The 18,299-nt window shown below is 34.6% G+C and overlaps 1 protein-coding gene, 5 non-coding genes and 1 pseudogene across 6 annotated transcripts; all 7 read left to right on the forward strand.

Annotated features, from left to right (window-relative positions):
* The first annotated feature begins 1,830 nt into the window (after window positions 1–1,830).
* Window positions 1,831–3,435, forward strand: LOC132066977 (eukaryotic translation initiation factor 3 subunit G-like; annotated as a pseudogene).
* Window positions 3,436–9,651: 6,216 nt separating this feature from the next.
* Window positions 9,652–12,294, forward strand: LOC132068528 (peroxidase 3-like). Its single transcript, XM_059462146.1, has 4 exons — window positions 9,652–9,943; window positions 10,509–10,706; window positions 10,884–11,071; window positions 11,742–12,294. Exons 1-4 carry the CDS (start codon window positions 9,740–9,742, stop codon window positions 12,157–12,159), a joined length of 1,008 nt encoding a protein of 335 aa, XP_059318129.1. The 5' UTR covers window positions 9,652–9,739; the 3' UTR covers window positions 12,160–12,294.
* Window positions 12,295–15,413: 3,119 nt separating this feature from the next.
* LOC132069085 (small nucleolar RNA Z157/R69/R10) lies at window positions 15,414–15,513 on the forward strand. Its single transcript, XR_009417653.1, has one exon. It is a non-coding gene; the product is annotated as a small nucleolar RNA Z157/R69/R10 (small nucleolar RNA).
* Window positions 15,514–15,761: 248 nt separating this feature from the next.
* On the forward strand, window positions 15,762–15,848 carry LOC132069088 (small nucleolar RNA R11/Z151). The gene has a single exon (XR_009417656.1). It is a non-coding gene; the product is annotated as a small nucleolar RNA R11/Z151 (small nucleolar RNA).
* Window positions 15,849–15,925: 77 nt separating this feature from the next.
* LOC132069090 (small nucleolar RNA Z152/R70/R12) lies at window positions 15,926–16,036 on the forward strand. The gene has a single exon (XR_009417658.1). It is a non-coding gene; the product is annotated as a small nucleolar RNA Z152/R70/R12 (small nucleolar RNA).
* A 1,812-nt stretch (window positions 16,037–17,848) lies between these two features.
* LOC132069089 (small nucleolar RNA R11/Z151) lies at window positions 17,849–17,936 on the forward strand. Its single transcript, XR_009417657.1, has one exon. It is a non-coding gene; the product is annotated as a small nucleolar RNA R11/Z151 (small nucleolar RNA).
* A 66-nt stretch (window positions 17,937–18,002) lies between these two features.
* LOC132069091 (small nucleolar RNA Z152/R70/R12) lies at window positions 18,003–18,113 on the forward strand. The gene has a single exon (XR_009417659.1). It is a non-coding gene; the product is annotated as a small nucleolar RNA Z152/R70/R12 (small nucleolar RNA).
* The last annotated feature ends 186 nt before the right edge of the window (window positions 18,114–18,299 follow it).

The following is an 18,299-nucleotide window of genomic DNA, read 5'->3' on the forward strand; positions in this document are numbered from 1 at the left end:
ACATCTTATCTCAATTCGGGTTTTTTTTTTTATGCTGTACAAAACATCAAGTATGCAAGTGTTAAGAACTAGAAAAGTATGTCGGAGGAGGCAAAAGTTCACTTTACAAAAGAACAAAATATCTTTGTTAGAGGCAACTTTCATTTTCATAAGCAAAATAAAAAAGTACACAAGTGTTAAGAATTAGACAAGTCTGCCGGAAGAGGCAGAAGTTCACTTTACAAAAGAACAAAGTATCTTGCTGTTAGAGGCAAACTTTCATTTTCATGAGCAAAACAAAAATTTACGCAAGTGTTAAGAACTAGAAAAGTCTGTCAGAAGGGGAAAAACTCCAGTTTACAAAATTACAAAGTATGCCGTGAGAGGCAAACTTTCATTTTTCATAACCAAAACAAAACATTATTAACAAAACAACACCAAAAACACATAAGATTGCATAAAAACCAAAATTATTAACAAGACAATACCAAAAAACTAAGACACACATAAATTAACTTAATTCATGAAGTTATGCCGGAACCGGCATAACTTTATGCTGGAACCGGCATAACTTCAGTTTCAAAAACCAAGAACTCTGTCGGACCCGGCATATATTGCCTCAGACAAACACAGTCTTCATGAAAACACAGGTTACTAAATTAAAAAAAAAAAAAACACCAAAAATCTTAAACTAAAGTTTATAATCAGGAAAACATATAAACTTTCATAAAAACTAACATTATTAACAAAAAAAAAAAGCACCAAAAAATCAAAACGCATACAAACTAACTTAAATCACGAAATTATGCCCGAATAGGCATAAATTCAGTTTCAAAAAACAAAAATTCTGCTGGAACAGGCATATGCCGCCTCGCACAAACACATTCTTCACAAAAATCAGATTATTAAATAAAAACAACAGCAACAACATAAAACAGCTGTTCACAGGCAAAACTTCAAAGATTCAACAAAGAGAAAACCAAAACGCATATCAAAATCAACTAAAACATATTATGACATTCATAATACGACATTCGAAAAAATCAAAATATATACATGGGGAATGAAACTAAAGTTCAAAAAATCATACAGACACTTTAACAAAACACTATAATTTTAAATAAAAAAGGATCAATTAAATATAAAAAACGACGAAGACAAAGATATCAATTCAACAAACAACAATTTAACATAAAAACAAATATTGAAAGGAGCAAAAGATCCAAATTCGTACTTAAATTTTAGAACAGAAAAGACAGACACAAAATAGAGGAGGAACGAAGAAGCAAAAAAGAGAAAAGAAAAGGGCAAATGAAAAAATAGAAAGGATTTTAATGGGGTAAGAGTAATTTCGTCAAAAAAACTTTCATTAAACAGGTGGCAGGGGCAAAAATTAAAGAAGGCATAAATGAGGGGCAAAATATAAAGACCAGCCCAAAAGAAGGGCACTCCGCGCAAAAAAAAGAAATATGAATACACTAAAGAGCCCAATACGCCTTGTCAATTGGGTGGTTATTGCTTTGCTCTTTTGGCTGTGAATTCGTGTTTTTTTTAATCGATTTGTCTAATGCTATATTTGTGTTATCCGTACAAGTAATTGCACGCTTCGTCCTTCAAATGGACCGGTCTTTAATTTTTGTCCGAACTTATGCTTATAAGTTCTCTAACTTGTGGATATTATGATGCGTAACTTATACACCTATAGACATAAGTTCCATGTTAAAGGACAAAAATTCTAGGAACAAAAGTGCAAATGACCCGATAACTATCAGCAAAACATAGAGCCCAAAAAAGAGCCCAATACGCCTAGAGCCCCAAAAATCATTTGTCTGAAAACCCCACTTTGAACGTATATGGTGTCAACAGAAAAGAAAACCCTAACACCAACAATGGCGGTGGAACGAAAAATGAGATGGGGAGAATTAGAAGACGATGCAGAGGACTTAGATTTCCTGTTACCACCGAAACAAGTATTTGGACCAGATTCAAATGGGGTAAAGAAAGTAGTGGAATACAAGTTTAATGATGAAGGTAACAAGGTGAAAATAACAACCACAACACGTATACGTAAGCTAGCTAATGCTAGGCTCAGTAAAGGTGCTATTGAGAGGAGGAATTGGCCTAAGTTTGGTGATGCTGTACATGAAGACGTTGGTGCTAGACTTACTATGGTTTCTACTGAGGAAATTATTCTTGAACGACCTACAGCTCCTGGTATACATCTTATCTCAATTCGGGTTTTTTTTTTTTTTTTTTTCAAAATCGATTTGGTGTTTTGGTTGTGATTTGTAATTCTGTGCTTAATTGTCAATTGGGTGGTTATTGCTTTGCTCTTTTGGCTGTGAATTCGTGTTTTTTTTAATCGATTTGTCTAATGCTATATTTGTGTTATTATCTGGTTGTTGTGGGTTGCTTGTTACTGTTTGACTGCTGTAGCATGGTATTATCTGCTGTAGTAAAGAGATGGTATTGTTGCAACTATATCTCCTGTAGTGGGAGTATGAGAGTTGAGCACATTATTGACTCTCATTGATGCATTTACAAAACTGTTTGGTGAATTGTGTTCTCGTCTGTGTTTTAATTAATAGGCAGGTTCTTTCTCTCTGTGCTTGCCAATCTTTTTGTGTTTTAGATGCAGTATATGTGTTTTAAGTGTCCAAGGATATGTATTCGTTGACTTGAGCATTATTTTAAGTTTACCTAGCTCTGTTATTGTGATCATGTAATGTTGAATAGGTTCCAACAAAGATGAAGCTAAAGCTAGTGGAGACTCATTGGCTCAAATTGGGAAAGATTTACTCTTTTTGGTTAAAAAATGTTCTTATGGTTTGTAGGACTGTGGCAAGAAGGGTGATCTTTGGACATCAAAATGCCCTTTCAAGGATCTTGCTCGGCCAAGTGAAACCTTCATGGATAAGCCACCTTCACCGAAGCGCCCGCCGGTGGGGGCCGGTTCTCAAAAGAGTGCTTATGTTCCTCCGAGCATGAGAGGTGGTCTTTGCAGAGAGAGCTTTGGTGGTGGCGGGACCGAGATGAGAAGAAGGAATGAAGAAAACTCGTTAGGGTCACCAACCTTTCGAGGACACTCGGGAGGCCGATTTGTTGGAGTCTGTTCCGTCCCTTTGGTCATGTCGGCGAGTGTATGTTGCCATTGATCAAAAGACGGGAATGAGCGATGAGGATTTGGTTTTGTCAACTTTGTCAACAGAGAAGATGCCGATAAGGCTATAAACAAGCTCAATGGTTATGGTTATGACAATCTCATTCTTAGAGTTGAATGGGCTGCTCCAAGAGCTACTTGAGTGTTTCGTTCCTTGAACCAACACCGCGTTATTTAACCTTCGCTGTGGGAACCAAAAAAACATCCATTTTCTTTTGTGTCTGTGGTCTTGCGGTCTCTTGAACACTGTTTTTATTTTGAGTTCCTGTTCAATGAAGAATGTCGTCTATGAAGAAGTTTTGGAATATAAACGTTCTCCAGGTTTTTCAATTTTGTCTCTGGAAATTGGAATACTGTTTACGAGTTTGTAACTATTATGGAATAGGTGAGATATTGTGGTGCTAAATTCTTTATAGTTACAATTACAAAGGAGAAAAAAGAAATTTGTGGAATGTCACACTCCATAATAATCCGTGCTACTTGTATTAAGGTATCTTCCATAATACCTTGAAATGAATCGGAACAATTTCAGTAAAATCTCGGACCCGATTTTAGCCTATATTGTAGGAGGCATATCTCCTAGTATATGAGGAGTTTTAAGGTGTTTCAAAAGCCTAAAATTAAGTTCATCGAGTCTAGTTTGCAACGCAACAAACAACTCGTCAAAATGATATCGGGGTAAGGAGATATGGATGATTCAAGTCGGGCTGAGTATTAAGACTATCTCAAGATACAAAGTAGAGACTTTAACTTCCGATTTCGTTTGAAGTCACAATTTATCTACAAATTTTGTTTGGTATAGAAGCATTAATGGAAATTAGGAACTACTTAATTGTGGTGTTAAGTTAAAATTAGTGGCAACAATGAGCCAATATGAACATTAACATGCCATGTCCAAAAGATGACTCAAAGTCATCTTAAATAAGACTACTATGGGAGACATACAAATATACATTTAAATGTGATTCATCCACTACACTTACATTATATTGTGGACAACCAAATTGAAAGAAAGGAGTGTGGAATTCAGCCAAGTGACTGAAAATAAGGCATCCATGTGAAGCATGCATTTGAATATTTAAGCATCTACTACTTTATGAAAGTATACATTATTTTAGGAAGACCTAACATGGTGGAGGGATCATTTCACATTAAATATTGCTCATTCATCTTGGCATAATTACAATGGACAAAGGATGATGTATGAATCATTCACCACACATACAATTGTCTTGTAAACAATTGAAAAGAAAGAAGAAAGGAGAAACAAGAAGGTGAGGCTTGGCCACACTTGGCCTAAAGTTGTAGAAAAAAATGGAATTTTAAGTGTAAAGTTAATGGAGTGACTCATGCCATAAGTGGAGCATGTGACCAACTTGTAGGCATCAAAGTTGAACCAAATAATGACCAAGAAATCAGCCATCACAATTCATTTCAACTACACAACACAAAGAAAGAAAACTTAAGAGAGAGAGAGAGCATTCGGCCAAGGGGCTGATTTTTGAGCCCTTTGAGTCTTGATCCAAAAATTATTTTCCAAGGTGTTTCAACCCTTTAGAAGGTCCCTAAAACGTGAAGATAGTCTTTGGAGCAACAAGAACCATTTTCCATCTCAAGTCACCAACTCTAGCCAAGTAGAGAAGTCAAGTTGTCAAGGTAAGATCTAACTTTCTTTTCAAGTATTAAGGGTGATGTAGATGTGTGAATATAAGTTGTATGCATGAAATAAGGTGTGTTGATGTTGGAACATGATAGTAGTTATGGGGTTATATGTGTTGATGTTGAAGTATGGTTGTAACTTGACGAACATGAATCGCATGCATAAAATCATGAAAGTTGGTGTTGGAATGTTGGTTGGCCGTAGGGACTGTTTTGGTGGAATTAATGGACTGATTTTCTTTAATAAATATGGTTGTTACTATCATAGATCTCATGGTGAAAAGAATTGGAAGGTTAAAGGTGAAGTTATGTTAGTATGAAAATGGTTGAATCTATGATTTTATGTGAGTGATGTTGAAGCATGGTGTAGCCGTGTGTGGACTGTTTTGTGAAGAAGTTAGTGAACTGTTTTTACTTGATATTTTGATTGTTATTATCATGAATTTTATGATGGAAATGAAGGTGTTTAATGGTTGGAGTTGAAACTAAAGTCGTTTGAGAATTGTTGTAAGGATTATAGAAATGACGATATAGCGTAGTTGCGTATGAATTGATGTTGTACTTGTCGTGTGGATAGCTGGTCATAACTTGCTGAAATTATATGAAAAGAAGACATGAAATGATGTATAAAAATCGCATGTGGTTGGCTTAGTATGTTCGTAAACGTTTGCAAGAATTCGAACATCGTTATGTTGTCGGTTAGAGAGTTTTGGACATGTTGTGGTAGTGGACTGTTTTGGACTTGTGTTTTCATTAAGTTGGAAAGAATAATTATAAGTTAAGAGTATACATCATATTGTATGTTGGATGGGCTGTTATAAGTTGTTACATGCAAACGTTAAGGCTACAAACTAATAAAGTAACTTGAGAATGTCGAAGCCGTATGTGAATCGTTATTGCATGTTATGAATGTGGGCTGTTTAGAATATTGTGTGGGCTGTCCGGATTGGTATTGAACACATAATTATTGATGTTGTATTGGTAGTATGTGGTTGGTTTAGATACAAGAGAAAACATCGCCTAAACATCTAGAAAGGAGTTACTAACGTTAGAATACGTTTGAATCTCCCTGTAGCTTAACCATAGTTGTTGGCGTCTTAATATAGGTTGAAGTATTATTGGGTAGCGTACACATATTGTGTGACGAATAAGCACTAAAGACCTTGTCCGATCGGAAGCACTTTAGAAGGAAAAAGCTTTGGCATGGGAGTTCGTGACACCTGGTCGGCATTGAGGTAGGTTACGGTTTATTTTATGGTGAGACTTTGATTAGCGAAACGTATGTTTAGATGATATTGTCGGAGAATGCATATAAACCTCGGGCATGGGTATCAAGTTAGGTTAGATATTTTCTTAGGTTGGACCTTGTTGTATGATTTGGGGGATACACATCCGTTGTGTTGTTGACTTATCTTGATCTATTTTTTTTTTTGTGTGCTCGTTGCCACGGTTGAGACATTGAGTATCTGTGACTAATGATATATCATGACTATGATATTGGAACCTATGCTTTACTTGATTGATATGGAGATGAGAATGGTGATCCCATCGTGGCTTTTTGTGTAGCCTTATCACTGATATTACTTGTATTCCATGTGCGGTACCGTTTCGGATTGAATTGGTTTTTAACATTACATTTCATCATACTGATAATGCATTTCCATGATACATTGATATATCATGGTTATGGCACTAATGATGATATGTGAGAGAGGTAGCCTCCGAGAGTCTTTGCCGGGAGAGGGTAAAAGAGAGACCCGAGTGTTTGTTGCGAGGTTTCTTGCCGGAACGATGGAGTGTCCGATGCCCGAGGTCTTTTGCCGGGATCGTGAGAGTGTGCTCGTGATCCGAGGTTATATTCCGAGCGAGTGGTACATGGACTTCGCGGGTCCCCCATGGGTCATGATCGCCGATGTGTGACGTGGAGTTAAGCTCCGTCCGGACATGTTGTAAAAAATAGCACGACATGCATTGCATTCATCCTACATACATTATTGCATTGCATTATATCTTGAGATTGATTGTTGTGATACTACCGTGATTTTAAATCGATTCGGATTGATTATACTAAGACTTGGCACAATTGGGTTTAGATGCTATAACATAAAAGATGACTTGTTCGTGGATATGGATTCATATTGACTTGTACTTGTTGGTTTATATGTTTTTCTTGCTTGTTGTCTTTATATACGTTATCTAGTCTTTGTCGGCCTATGATACCTACGAGCCTAGTGTTGTGCTCATACTACTTTGCTACACTCCTTCCGGAGTGTAGAGTTTTTCTTCGTGCGATGTTCGAGTCTCACGACCGTTTCGAGGCATTCGTCAAAGGCGTTTGGGTGAGCTATTTGAGATATTGCAACCCGACAGTCTCTCTTAGATTTCGTTGTTCTCTATCCTTTAACGTGGGTCGTATCCAGCTTGAGTCTCGTTATCTATTCAAATTGTAAACTTCTAAGCTCTATGTATGAGTCTAGACCACATTTTGGGAATTTCTTATATTTATATAGCATTTATTCCGCATGTTGTATCAAATTAAGGTAGTTGGTAGGGTTCGCACTACTTAGTGAGGGTTAAAAATAAATTGCATGATTCCATAATTTGGGTCGTGCTTAATAAAATTGGGCAATAAATAAGAGAAAATTTCATAAATAGCTATAGCTTAGAGTGTAATTACGAAACATATATATATATAATTTGCGTCTTCACAAAACGTAGCTAGAGTTGTTGTATCAGGCGAGTACCAGCTAGGCGAAAGAGTTGTATCAAGAAGGTATAAGTTGTATCAGGCGGGTATCACATATATCATCGCATATTGTCAGCTAAATCGCGCGAAAGAGTTATAGCACTGGATATTATATTAGCGCTGATACCTACGTTTAGTAAATACAGTAGCTACGTCTCATAAATTTTTGAAACTATAGCTACATTTCGTAAATACAGTAAATGTTTGCCACGTCGCTTTTTTATTTTTTATTTTTTAAGCCACAGTTTAGAAATTTTATTTCTTGGGAATACAGACAGTGTTAGGATCTTCTGAAAATTAAATTAATTTGTTCCAAATTTATAAATTGAAGTTGTTAGTTTCTGATGAAGTTTTAATCACGTACTGCCATGTTCCAATTTCTGAAAACAGAACTATCTTTTGACTTGCAAATAGTTGTTATTATTGTATTATTCTCTACATCTAGTTAGTTGCGTTTAATTATATTGAGTACCTTATCTGGCTGAATAAATTTGAAATAAAACAAGTAGAAAAGCAGTTTCAATAGTTAACGATTTGAAATGACATGCCAAAAGCGTATTATTAGAATATATGAGCTGTCTCGGCTGTTAAGGCCGTAGCAGGTACTAGCTCCGATTTAGTGATGCAACTTGCATGTATACGTTTCCGGGAGCAGGTGATTTTTTCTATTTTCAATTCCAAAAGCAGCCATCAAAGTAAGAAATAATTAGAGGGACAAAGTAAAGAATAAACTTTTCAATTCCAAAAGCAGCCATCAAAGTAAGAAATAATTAGAGGGACAAAGTAAAGAATAAACACAAGATTTGGTTTTCATGTGTATGTATATGTTTGTATGTGTAAAAAACTCCCAGTTCAATTTATTTGGCATAGTTTGATTCGATATGGGAGTTTTTTTAAAAAAAAAACTTTAAATTTCTGATCTTAAACATGTCATAACATTTGTGTTATTTTCAGACTTTTGACACTTGTGGCCTCAAACGGTAAAATTTCCTGCATACATCCTAAATAATACAATGATGTAGATTTTTTGCTTGACGGTTGACATGTATATGGTTTAATTTCAGACTAGAAATTGTTTGAACGTTCACAGTATTGTTGTCTTGTCTGTAGTTGACTAGTAGTGTTGCATTGTTAAAAATGTCGTAAAAGAAAATATTACATTTAGTTTTAAAATTGTTACTCAAAAAAAAATTAAAAATAAAATAAAATTGTGGCCTCAAACATATATACCATAACATTTGTGTCAAGCAGTGGTGGATCCAGGATTTTCATTCAGGGTGTTCGGGAAAAAAAAAGAAGCTAAATATACACTATAATTTTTTGCTGAAGGTGTTCAAAAGTTAATATATGCACATAAACACAGAAAATTTACCCTATATATATCCGTAATTTTTTGTCATAAGCGAACACCCCGGCCCCAAGTAGATCCGCCCTTGGTGTCAAGGCCAATTAATGCGACAGAACCCAGTAAATTCGGCTTAACTTCAGCTCACATACTGTATTTTTGTGTATTAAACATTTTATTTAAGTTGTACAAATAATGTATTCAGAACTCCACAAGAAAAAAAAATTGTGATCCAGAACCCACAGCTAAAAATACTGACTCCGCCTCTGAATTTTATGTGGCTGTAAAAGTTTCTTATTAAGGAAATATATAATGCATCATTCTTTTCTTAACAGACTAATAGGGGATATATAATGCCAAACAGTGAAACGGAGGGAGTAATAGGGTGTGTCCGGTATGCTGGAAGTAAATTTCTAGAAAATAATTATTTAAAAAAGCGACTTGTTTTCTGAAAAATATACTTGGAAATAATAATATCAGAAAATCGGATAATATCTTAATTCGATAAATTTTTTGAGTATTAAAGATGAATAATGATGACATTTTTTAACTAAATCAGATAAAGAGTTTTTATGCATAAAAGAGGAAATGTCGGTCTGATTAAGAAATGTATGAATCTCACTGAACGAGTACAACAAGAGACAGAGTGTGACTAATTAATCAATCAAACAAGTAGAATTATAGAAAATTATAAGTATAGCACTAAAAAATGCACATGTTAGTTAGCTTGTCAAAATCCAGTGCCTATAAATTTCCATTTGGAATTGATGCGTGTATAACACAAACATACACAACAAAGAAAAATAAATAGGCTAGTAGTACTACACCTCTTTTGAAGATAAGAAACAAAATGGCTACATTTAGCTATTTGTGTCCTCTCATATTTATGTGTATCATAGTGTCTAGCCATGCTCAATTACAACAAAACTTCTATGCCAAGAGTTGTCCAAAAGCAGAGAAGATTATTTTAGACCATGTCCGGAAACACATTCCAAATGCTCCATCTCTTGCTGCAGCCTTAATAAGAATGCATTTCCATGATTGCTTTGTCAGGGTAATTAATTATTACTCCCTCCGTTTCAATTTATGTTTGTTACTTTTCATTTTTAGTTTGCTTAGAAAAGAATGTCCCCATTTTATGTTTAATAAGTTTGTAATAACATTCTTACTTTACTTCCGTATTGTTACTCGGACTCTCCAAAAGTATTGCTCAGATCCTTCAAAAATGTACTACTTTTGAAAGATCCAACATGCACCCGCCAGTAATTTTGAAGAGTGCGAGAAACATAGCTTTATCTTAATAGACTCTCTGACATGACATTTAAAACCACACATCCCAAGTGTTTTTTTTTTAACTTTCTTAAATCTTGCCCTTCAAACAACAATTACAACAACCATATACCCAGTATAATCCTACGAATGGGATCTGAGGAGGGTGGATGTATACAGACCTCTTTGTGAGATAGAGAGGGTGTTTCCGATAGACCCTAACTATGACATAAATTGTTTGAGATGGAGGGAGTAGGATACACATGAAGATATTCATTTGACAATTGCATATATAGTTAAAGTGCTATTTTCTTGGTTTTTTTTCTTACCTTTTGGGGTTGGCATTGTAGGGATGTGATGCATCTGTGCTCTTGAATTTCACTTCAAGTGCAGGAAACCAAACTGAAAAAGTGGGAATCCCAAATCTGACACTGAGAGGTTTCTCATTCATTGATGATGTGAAGAAAGTGATTGAAGCTGAATGCCCTGGAGTTGTCTCTTGTGCTGATATTATTACCTTAGTTGCTAGAGACTCTATTGTGGTCACAGTAAGTCAAGAACTTGTATTATCTAATTTTCAACTTATTCCACCATTTTCTATTTGTCAATTATCACCATCTTTTTTCTTTTTTGGGGAATGATAGGGAGGTCCTTTTTGGAATGTCATTTTCTATTTATCAATTATCACCATCTTTTTTTCTTTTTTCTTTTTTGGGGAATGATAGGGAGGTCCTTTTTGGAATGTACCAACTGGAAGAAGAGATGGAAGAATTTCTAATGCTTCAGAGACATTATCAGACATTCCAGCTCCAACCAGTAACTTTTCCACTCTACAAACTGATTTTGCTAGAAAGGGTCTTGACCTCAAAGACTTGATCCTATTATCTGGTAAGCAAAAATTATTACTTCATCAGTTCCATTTTATGTGACACAATTTTCTTGTTAGTCTACTTAAGAAAGAATAACACATTTTTGTATTTGGAAACAACTAACTACATAAGCTTTTCATTTTCTCTTGCTGAGAAGTTTTTGCAACCACACAAATGATATGATATGTTTAAGCCACAAGTTTCAAAAGTCTCTATTCTTCGTTTGAATTACGTGCCGAGAAAAACTAGGTCACATAAATGAAAACGGAGAGAGCAATTCCTACGTTCAAATTTTATGCGGTAACTATTAGAGTATGAGAGTCAAACTAAACAAAATTTCGATGGGATCTAATCAGACATAGAATTTTCAAATTCAAAATAATAAAAATGTATTTGAAAAAACCCATAATCAATGAAGAACCTATTAATTTGACTCTCCAAATGGTAATAGCACCAAATATAATTCAAAATAATTACAAAAGATATTTGAATAATTGTAGTAAATGAAAAACCTATTTTGTCCTTCAAATAATACTAGCGCCAAAAAAAAAAAGAATAGAGGCAGTACAGTTAGTTTTGGTCCTTTTCTTAACTTGCCACGTATAATAATAGAATCTCTTGTATATGATAAGGAAATGGTATAACGTGCTTACTTACAATTTGAATAGAAAAAAAATGATCTTACAAAATTCTTTTGTGTTTTAATTCCTTCAGGTGCTCACAATTTGGAGTCTCTCATTGCTCGTCATTCTCTACGCGCCTATACAATTTTACTGGGACTTTTGGTACTCAAGATCCATCTTTAGACAGCGAATACGCAGCTAACCTTAAGGCCAAGAAATGCAAATCACTTAACGATAACACAACAATAGTCGAAATGGATCCAGGGAGTTTCAGGACATTTGATCTTAGTTACTACAAGCTTTTACTCAAAAGGAGAGGACTCTTCCAATCTGATGCAGCCTTAACAACAAGTACAGCAACAAAGTCATACATCGAAAAACTTGTTGATGGATCACTTAAAAAATTCTATGCTGAATTTGCTAAGGCCATGGAGAAAATGGGAAGGATTGAAGTTAAAACAGGTTATGCTGGTGAAATTAGGAAGCATTGTGCGGTTGTAAATAGTTAAGATGAATCTTTGGTTTTTTTGATTCATGATTTTGAGTTGATATTTGTACAAGCCCTGCGTGAAGATGGTTTGGGGCAATATGTATTATGTTCCCTTTTTATTTTTTTCTTCATACTTTCGTACCTTGATGGTTGTTTAAATAAAGGCTGAATATATATATGAAGCACCTTAAATTTTCAATTTTCATTTAGACACTTGAACTTGTTATACCCAATGAACACTTGAATTTGAATCAAATTGTGTCGATTAAATACGATGTGATGAAATAGTTAAGAAAAAAAAAATATGTGTTGTACACATGCCAATAATGTGGCAAAGAAGCCAATAAACTAATGTCGCGTGGCTCTTGATCCCAAATAATTAAAAAGAAAAAAGAAAAAATCTTTTGAACCACAAAAAAAAAAAAAGGGAAAAACTTACTCCCTTCGAGTCGTTTTGACTAACTTTAAAGCTAAATTGGCGAAATATTTTAACTATCTATATATAAGCTAAATATATGCAAAAGCATTTTCTTAAACAGTGGTGCAGAGAGTTTCACATTTTAATTGGGTAGCGATTGAAGGCCCCAACACAACAAGTCATGCCCATCATTAATAGGGTTGTTCATGGTTTTGGTTAAAACCAAAACCAAATCAAAAATTTATCCAAACCGAATAAAAAAACCGACATTTGGTTTGGTTTGGTTTGATTTGGTTTTAAATTTTAAAAACCGATAATATTTGGTTTGGTTATGGTTCTATTAAAAAAATAACCGAACCAAATCGATAAATTATATACATAAATTTTATAATTATTCATATGTATAATATTAGTTTTTCATAAATAATTATAAATATTTTATACCTTTTAATCATTAATTTGATTTTTGATCTACTTATTTCACATGATTGTTTAAGGCCCATGTTTTTTAGAATGTGTCCAAGCCCATGTCTTTAAGTCTTTTAACTCTTTAAGAGTTAAATGTAAAACCTACTAACAGAAGCTCACGTTAGAATCTAACGTCTTTAACTTAAATTTTTAGCCTTTCTTTGTCATCCATTTGATTTTAGGTTGTTTCTTCTTTTCTTTCAAATTTATACCTTTCTTTTTTCTTGTCTGAATGGGTCCTAAACTTCTAATATTTTTCATATGAAAAGGACAGAGGTTGTAGATTTGGATGTTCCTATAGAAGAACCTTTAGTAACATCAGCATTTGCTGTAACTCAAGCACATGGTAATGCCCTAATACTTCTTCCGTGAGTAATCCTCCTAAAAAGCATAAAAGAACAACTCCTTGTAGCCGAGACCCTAGCCTTGGGGATAATGATAGAAAAACATCTGAAGTTTGGCATCATTACACAAAGTTTTTTTAATAAAATGGGAGAATCGAGGGCAAATGCAAATCACCGCCCCAAAGTTTGGGATCATTACACAAAGTTTTTTTATTTCATATATTCTCATTTTAATTTTAGGTGGTCTTTATGTTTAATTAATATGTATGTTTGTAACAACAACTAAAAGCTCCTATGCTCTACTTTATTTCCAGGTATGTGTATTAAGATGACAAAAATGGTGTAGCCACTACTAAGTTACTTTTTAGCTCTATATATAATAGTTTAGCAACTGGGTAACTTCGAAAGTACTACACTATCACTAATAGTGAAAATGTTTGTATGATTTATGTATCCACCTTAAACTATAAATAAAAGTTATCATTTGAACAAAAAAAAAAGACATGTCTTTTTCAACTTTTAATGTTTTATCGATGGTTCACTAGTCATAAACGGAAAAATCGAACCAAACTGAACCAAACCGACAATAACCAAACCGATGGTTATTATTTTATTTGGTTTGGTTATGGTTTTAGACATTTAAAAACTGACTAAATTGGTTTGGTTATGATTTTAATCAATAGCCGACCCAAACCGAACCATGAACACCCCTACCCATCAATTGTGCCAACTCCCCTCTACCACCTCGCTCTACAACCGGATACTTTTCTTGGCAGTCCCTGAAAGCCCTCCGGGGTCCTAGCCCTCTTTCTCCATTCGAGTCTGAAGTTCAGCGGAAGGTACTAAAATTAAATATCATTTATTGTTCTTTTTGAAATATATTTAAAATGGGAAAAGGCTAAAAATGCCCCTATCCTATCCTATTTGGTTCATGAATGCGCTAGTCCTTTATCCTTTTCTTGGAGCTCATATTTGCCCCTAAACTAACCGACCCAACATCTATCAAAAATCATGTGACGTGTCACTCTTCTATTAGTTTTAATATATAACTCAATTGAACTCACACACAAAGTGAGATTTAGAGAGGATAGAGTGTACGTAGACCTTATCTCTGTCTTGTGAAGGCAGAGAGGAATAACCACAAGATAAAAGCTAATCAAAATAAAAATATGTTCCATACAGTGAACATATTCGAGAAAAATTGCAAAATCTACGTTATACGCCATAAACATATAAAAACCAATAGGAAAGTGACACGTCACGTGATTTTTAACAGATGTTGGGTTTGTTAGTTTAGGGGCAAATATGAGCCCAAAAAAGGATAACGGCATTGGTGAACCAATATGTTAACTAGGGCCATTGATGAACCAAATCTGATAGGATAGGGGCATTTTTAGTCCTTTTCCGTATTTAAAAAGTGGGAAAATAACACTCTGTCTATTTAGAGAAAATATTTATCCGAAGTGGTCCATATTTTTAATATTATCTAAAATGACCTTTTTATATATTATTATATACTTTTATACAAGATTGATACATTATCTAAAGTATAATTTTGTATATTGTGTGTGTGTGTTGCAAAAAAAGAATGTGCAGAAGTAATAATAGTTGATGGGCCTGATTGAGTCCAAAAACTGTTCTTCTGATTCAAACCAAGAGGAAACTCAAATTTGTGCAGGCCCATCAATAATGCTCCCTCAACCCTAGTTGTAACGCCACACAATAACCCTAACACCCATCAAATTCTAATCCTTCCTATATATTTCTACTTCTGTACATCTTCTTTCATCATCTTATTCTTGATATGCTGATTGTCATCTACTCATATTCTCTTCTTAATCCTTTACTCAGATTCTTTTCTTTCTTTCTTAATATTCAGTCCCTCTTTAATGTTACATGTTAACTTTCTTTTCTTGATTGTCACTACGTAAACACTACTGTTTTTTCTTTTTTCACTGATTCAATCAAAATATCTGTGGGAATAACCACTGAACATTTTTCAGTGGGAAAATAGTGATTTTTTAATAGCGTGTGTGATAAAATTTGTGTGCAGTGATGATACAAGTTGTGGACTAGAGTTTCTGATCTGGGGATTTAGACCCCCATTGGTTGAAGACAAACCCTTGGCTGTCTGAGCACACTTTTCTTTATAAATTTCCTTTTTCTTTTTTTTTTTCATTTTGGATTTTTTAAAAGATTTTATTTTTCCACATTTTTTTTTCTGCTATCAAGATTTTTGTTAAAATTTGATTCCATGGTATTGCTATGCATAATGAGCTTTTCAGAAAAAACCTATATGTGTATCAATGTTTATTTGTGTATACTTACTAGTATAATTTTGTTGGAAAAAAAATTAATTCTATATCTAGTGAAGATTAATTTGTTAGAGAGGGGCTTATGATGATAACACAAATTATCTTAGCGGATTTCAGTGAGATTTAATTATCAATGATCTGATTGTTACACACACTGAGGCCCTTTTTTTCTTATAGTATTATTTTTCTTTGTAAAGTAGTGAAAGTTTTCTAATTAATCTACAACCATTGATTTATAATAATGCTGTAATGAGGTGAAGCACCATATGGTGTTTAAGGGCAGTGGAAGAGAGTTTAATAGCTTTCTCCGTGAGCCTATTTTATTAACGACTTCTCCTTCCACTGAGCATTATTTCTCTTTTATACGCTTCTTAAGAAAAGATTAATTAACACTAGTTTTGACTATTTTATCTTCATTTTTTTATATAGTGATTCTTTTGATGATGAGTCTAGAAAAGGCAATAAATTAGAGTCTCTGGTACACTTTGTTCAATAGTGTATTCAGCGCTGTACGTTGCCAAGAATGAAATGGGGCTGAGATTCTGACACAAACGCTATTTCTAAGTGTCCTTGTGCATTCAGATGCCTCTACATATATGATTGAATATTTCATCAGATTCTGGTATAAAAAAATAACTTTTTATGGTTTTATAACTTATGTATAAAAAGGAATACACGAAAACCAAAATTTGAAAAAATTAATGGGCTAATAGAAATTTACTGGGGATAAAATGGTAATGAAGCAGATATAAGAGAAAGACAGTCAGAAAGGCAATAACAACAACATCATACCCATGATGATGCAGAGTGTATGCAGACGCTACCCCTACTAGAGAGAAAGCTGTCGAAAGGAATAGAAACAATAATACTTGGCGCAGCTGTGCTTTGAAGTTGACGAGTTAAGATAGTGATCAACATGATGATATAGTTTCCTGAGCTTGAGCATGATGAGTTTGACCATAATTTCTCATAAGGCGTGATATTATGTTGGCCTGAATACTATGGTTGGCTGGACGGACAAGGAGAACCACCATTATATGCTGAGGCAACCTTATTTTGTGACAGAGGCCAGGATCACCTGGAAGGTGATTCAGAGGTGACTGTCTGAGAGTCTGCTTGGTCTATTCCATCCTTACGAAGATGACATTCAATTTGCCCAGGATCATGTTAGAGCAGATTAACAAGGTCTAAGGATGTGGGGTCAAAGAGACTTTACATTTCGAGTATGTTGACCGAGTACTTGTTGTGCAACATTGAGGAGGACAACTTTTTTGACCACACGGTGGAGGCTACGCTTATGTCCTATGATCCTACATTTGTGAACGAAGGTCTTTTGCTTTACTAGAGCAGACGGTGATTTGCTGGGAGGAGTGTATGCTCAGCAAGTTTATATTTAGTTTATAGGACATATTGCTCTAAGAATTAGGCATAGGCATAGCCCTTGAGGACTAAATGAATAAACAACCTTATGGGTAAACTACTTGCATTTAACCCACTAAGATGGGTAGCCTCGAGTTTCAGTTTTACATGGGACAGTTTCATGAGGCTTGATTACAAGTGAGATACTATGTTAGCCTGAATATTATAGTTCCCTGGACTAGGAACAAGGAGAACCACCATTATAGGCTGAGGTAACCTTATTTGCTAAGCCAACCTGATTTTATGATAGGGGCCACGATCGCCTGGAAGGGGATCAGTTGTTGAATATAGCCTACCTCTTATGACACAGAGGTGGGCTGTTTGAGAGTCTGCTTGATCTATTCCATGTTAATGATGAGCAAGATCAAGGAGGTGGGGTCGAAGAGACTTTACTTTTCGAGTATGTCGACTAAGTACTTTGTTGTGGTGCAACATTAAGGAGGACAACTTCTACGACCACAAGGTCCTATGATCCGATGTATGTGTACGAGGGTCCTACTCTTTACTTGAGCAAATGATGACTTGCTGGGAGGAGTGTATGCTCTCTCTATGATGGGTAGCCCTAAGCTTCAGCCTAACATGGGACAGGTTGATATGAAGGAGCACACAATTTCTTATAATTTGTATTTTCTAAAAGATTTTATTTTTTCATATTTTTTCTATATTAATTTATATTTTTCTAGAGTTGAATTAGTGAATTATGATTTGTCTTCTGATATTGTTGTTCTGTTTCAAGTTAGAGAGGGGCTTATGATGATAAGAACAAATTATCTTAGCGGATTTCAGTGAGATTTAATTGTCAATGATCTGGTTGTTACACACACTGAGGCCGTTCTTCTTTAATTATTTTTCTTTGTCAAGTATTAAAAGTTTTCTAATAAATATTCTTCTTATAAATAATGCTGTGATGAGGTGAAGCACCATATGGTGTTTAACGGCAGTGGAAGAGAGTTTAATAGCTTTCTCCGTGAGCCTATTTTAATAACGACTTCTCCTTCCACTGAGCATTATTTCTCTTTTATACGCTTCTTAAGAAAAGATTAATTAACACAAGTTTTGATGATTCTTTTGATGATAGTCTAGAAAAGGCAATAAATTAAGAGTCTCTGGTACACTTTGTTCAATAGTGTATTCAGTGCTGTACGTTGCCAAGAATGAAATGGGGCTGAGATTCTGGCACAAACGCTGTTTCCAA

This window comes from Lycium ferocissimum, chromosome 8 (genome assembly GCF_029784015.1).
Source record: "Lycium ferocissimum isolate CSIRO_LF1 chromosome 8, AGI_CSIRO_Lferr_CH_V1, whole genome shotgun sequence".
Classification (NCBI taxonomy): domain Eukaryota; kingdom Viridiplantae; phylum Streptophyta; class Magnoliopsida; order Solanales; family Solanaceae; genus Lycium; species Lycium ferocissimum.

Excerpts from the sequence above, each read along its gene's own strand:
- LOC132068528 (XM_059462146.1), top strand. The coding sequence starts at position 9,740 with ATGGCTACATTTAGCTATTTGTGTCCTCTCATATTTATGTGTATCATA. Across the intron at positions 9,944-10,508 it reads TCCATGATTGCTTTGTCAGG|GGATGTGATGCATCTGTGCT; the intron begins GTAATTAATTAT and ends TTGGCATTGTAG. Across the intron at positions 11,072-11,741 it reads CAAAAATTATTACTTCATCA|GTGCTCACAATTTGGAGTCT; the intron begins GTTCCATTTTAT and ends TAATTCCTTCAG.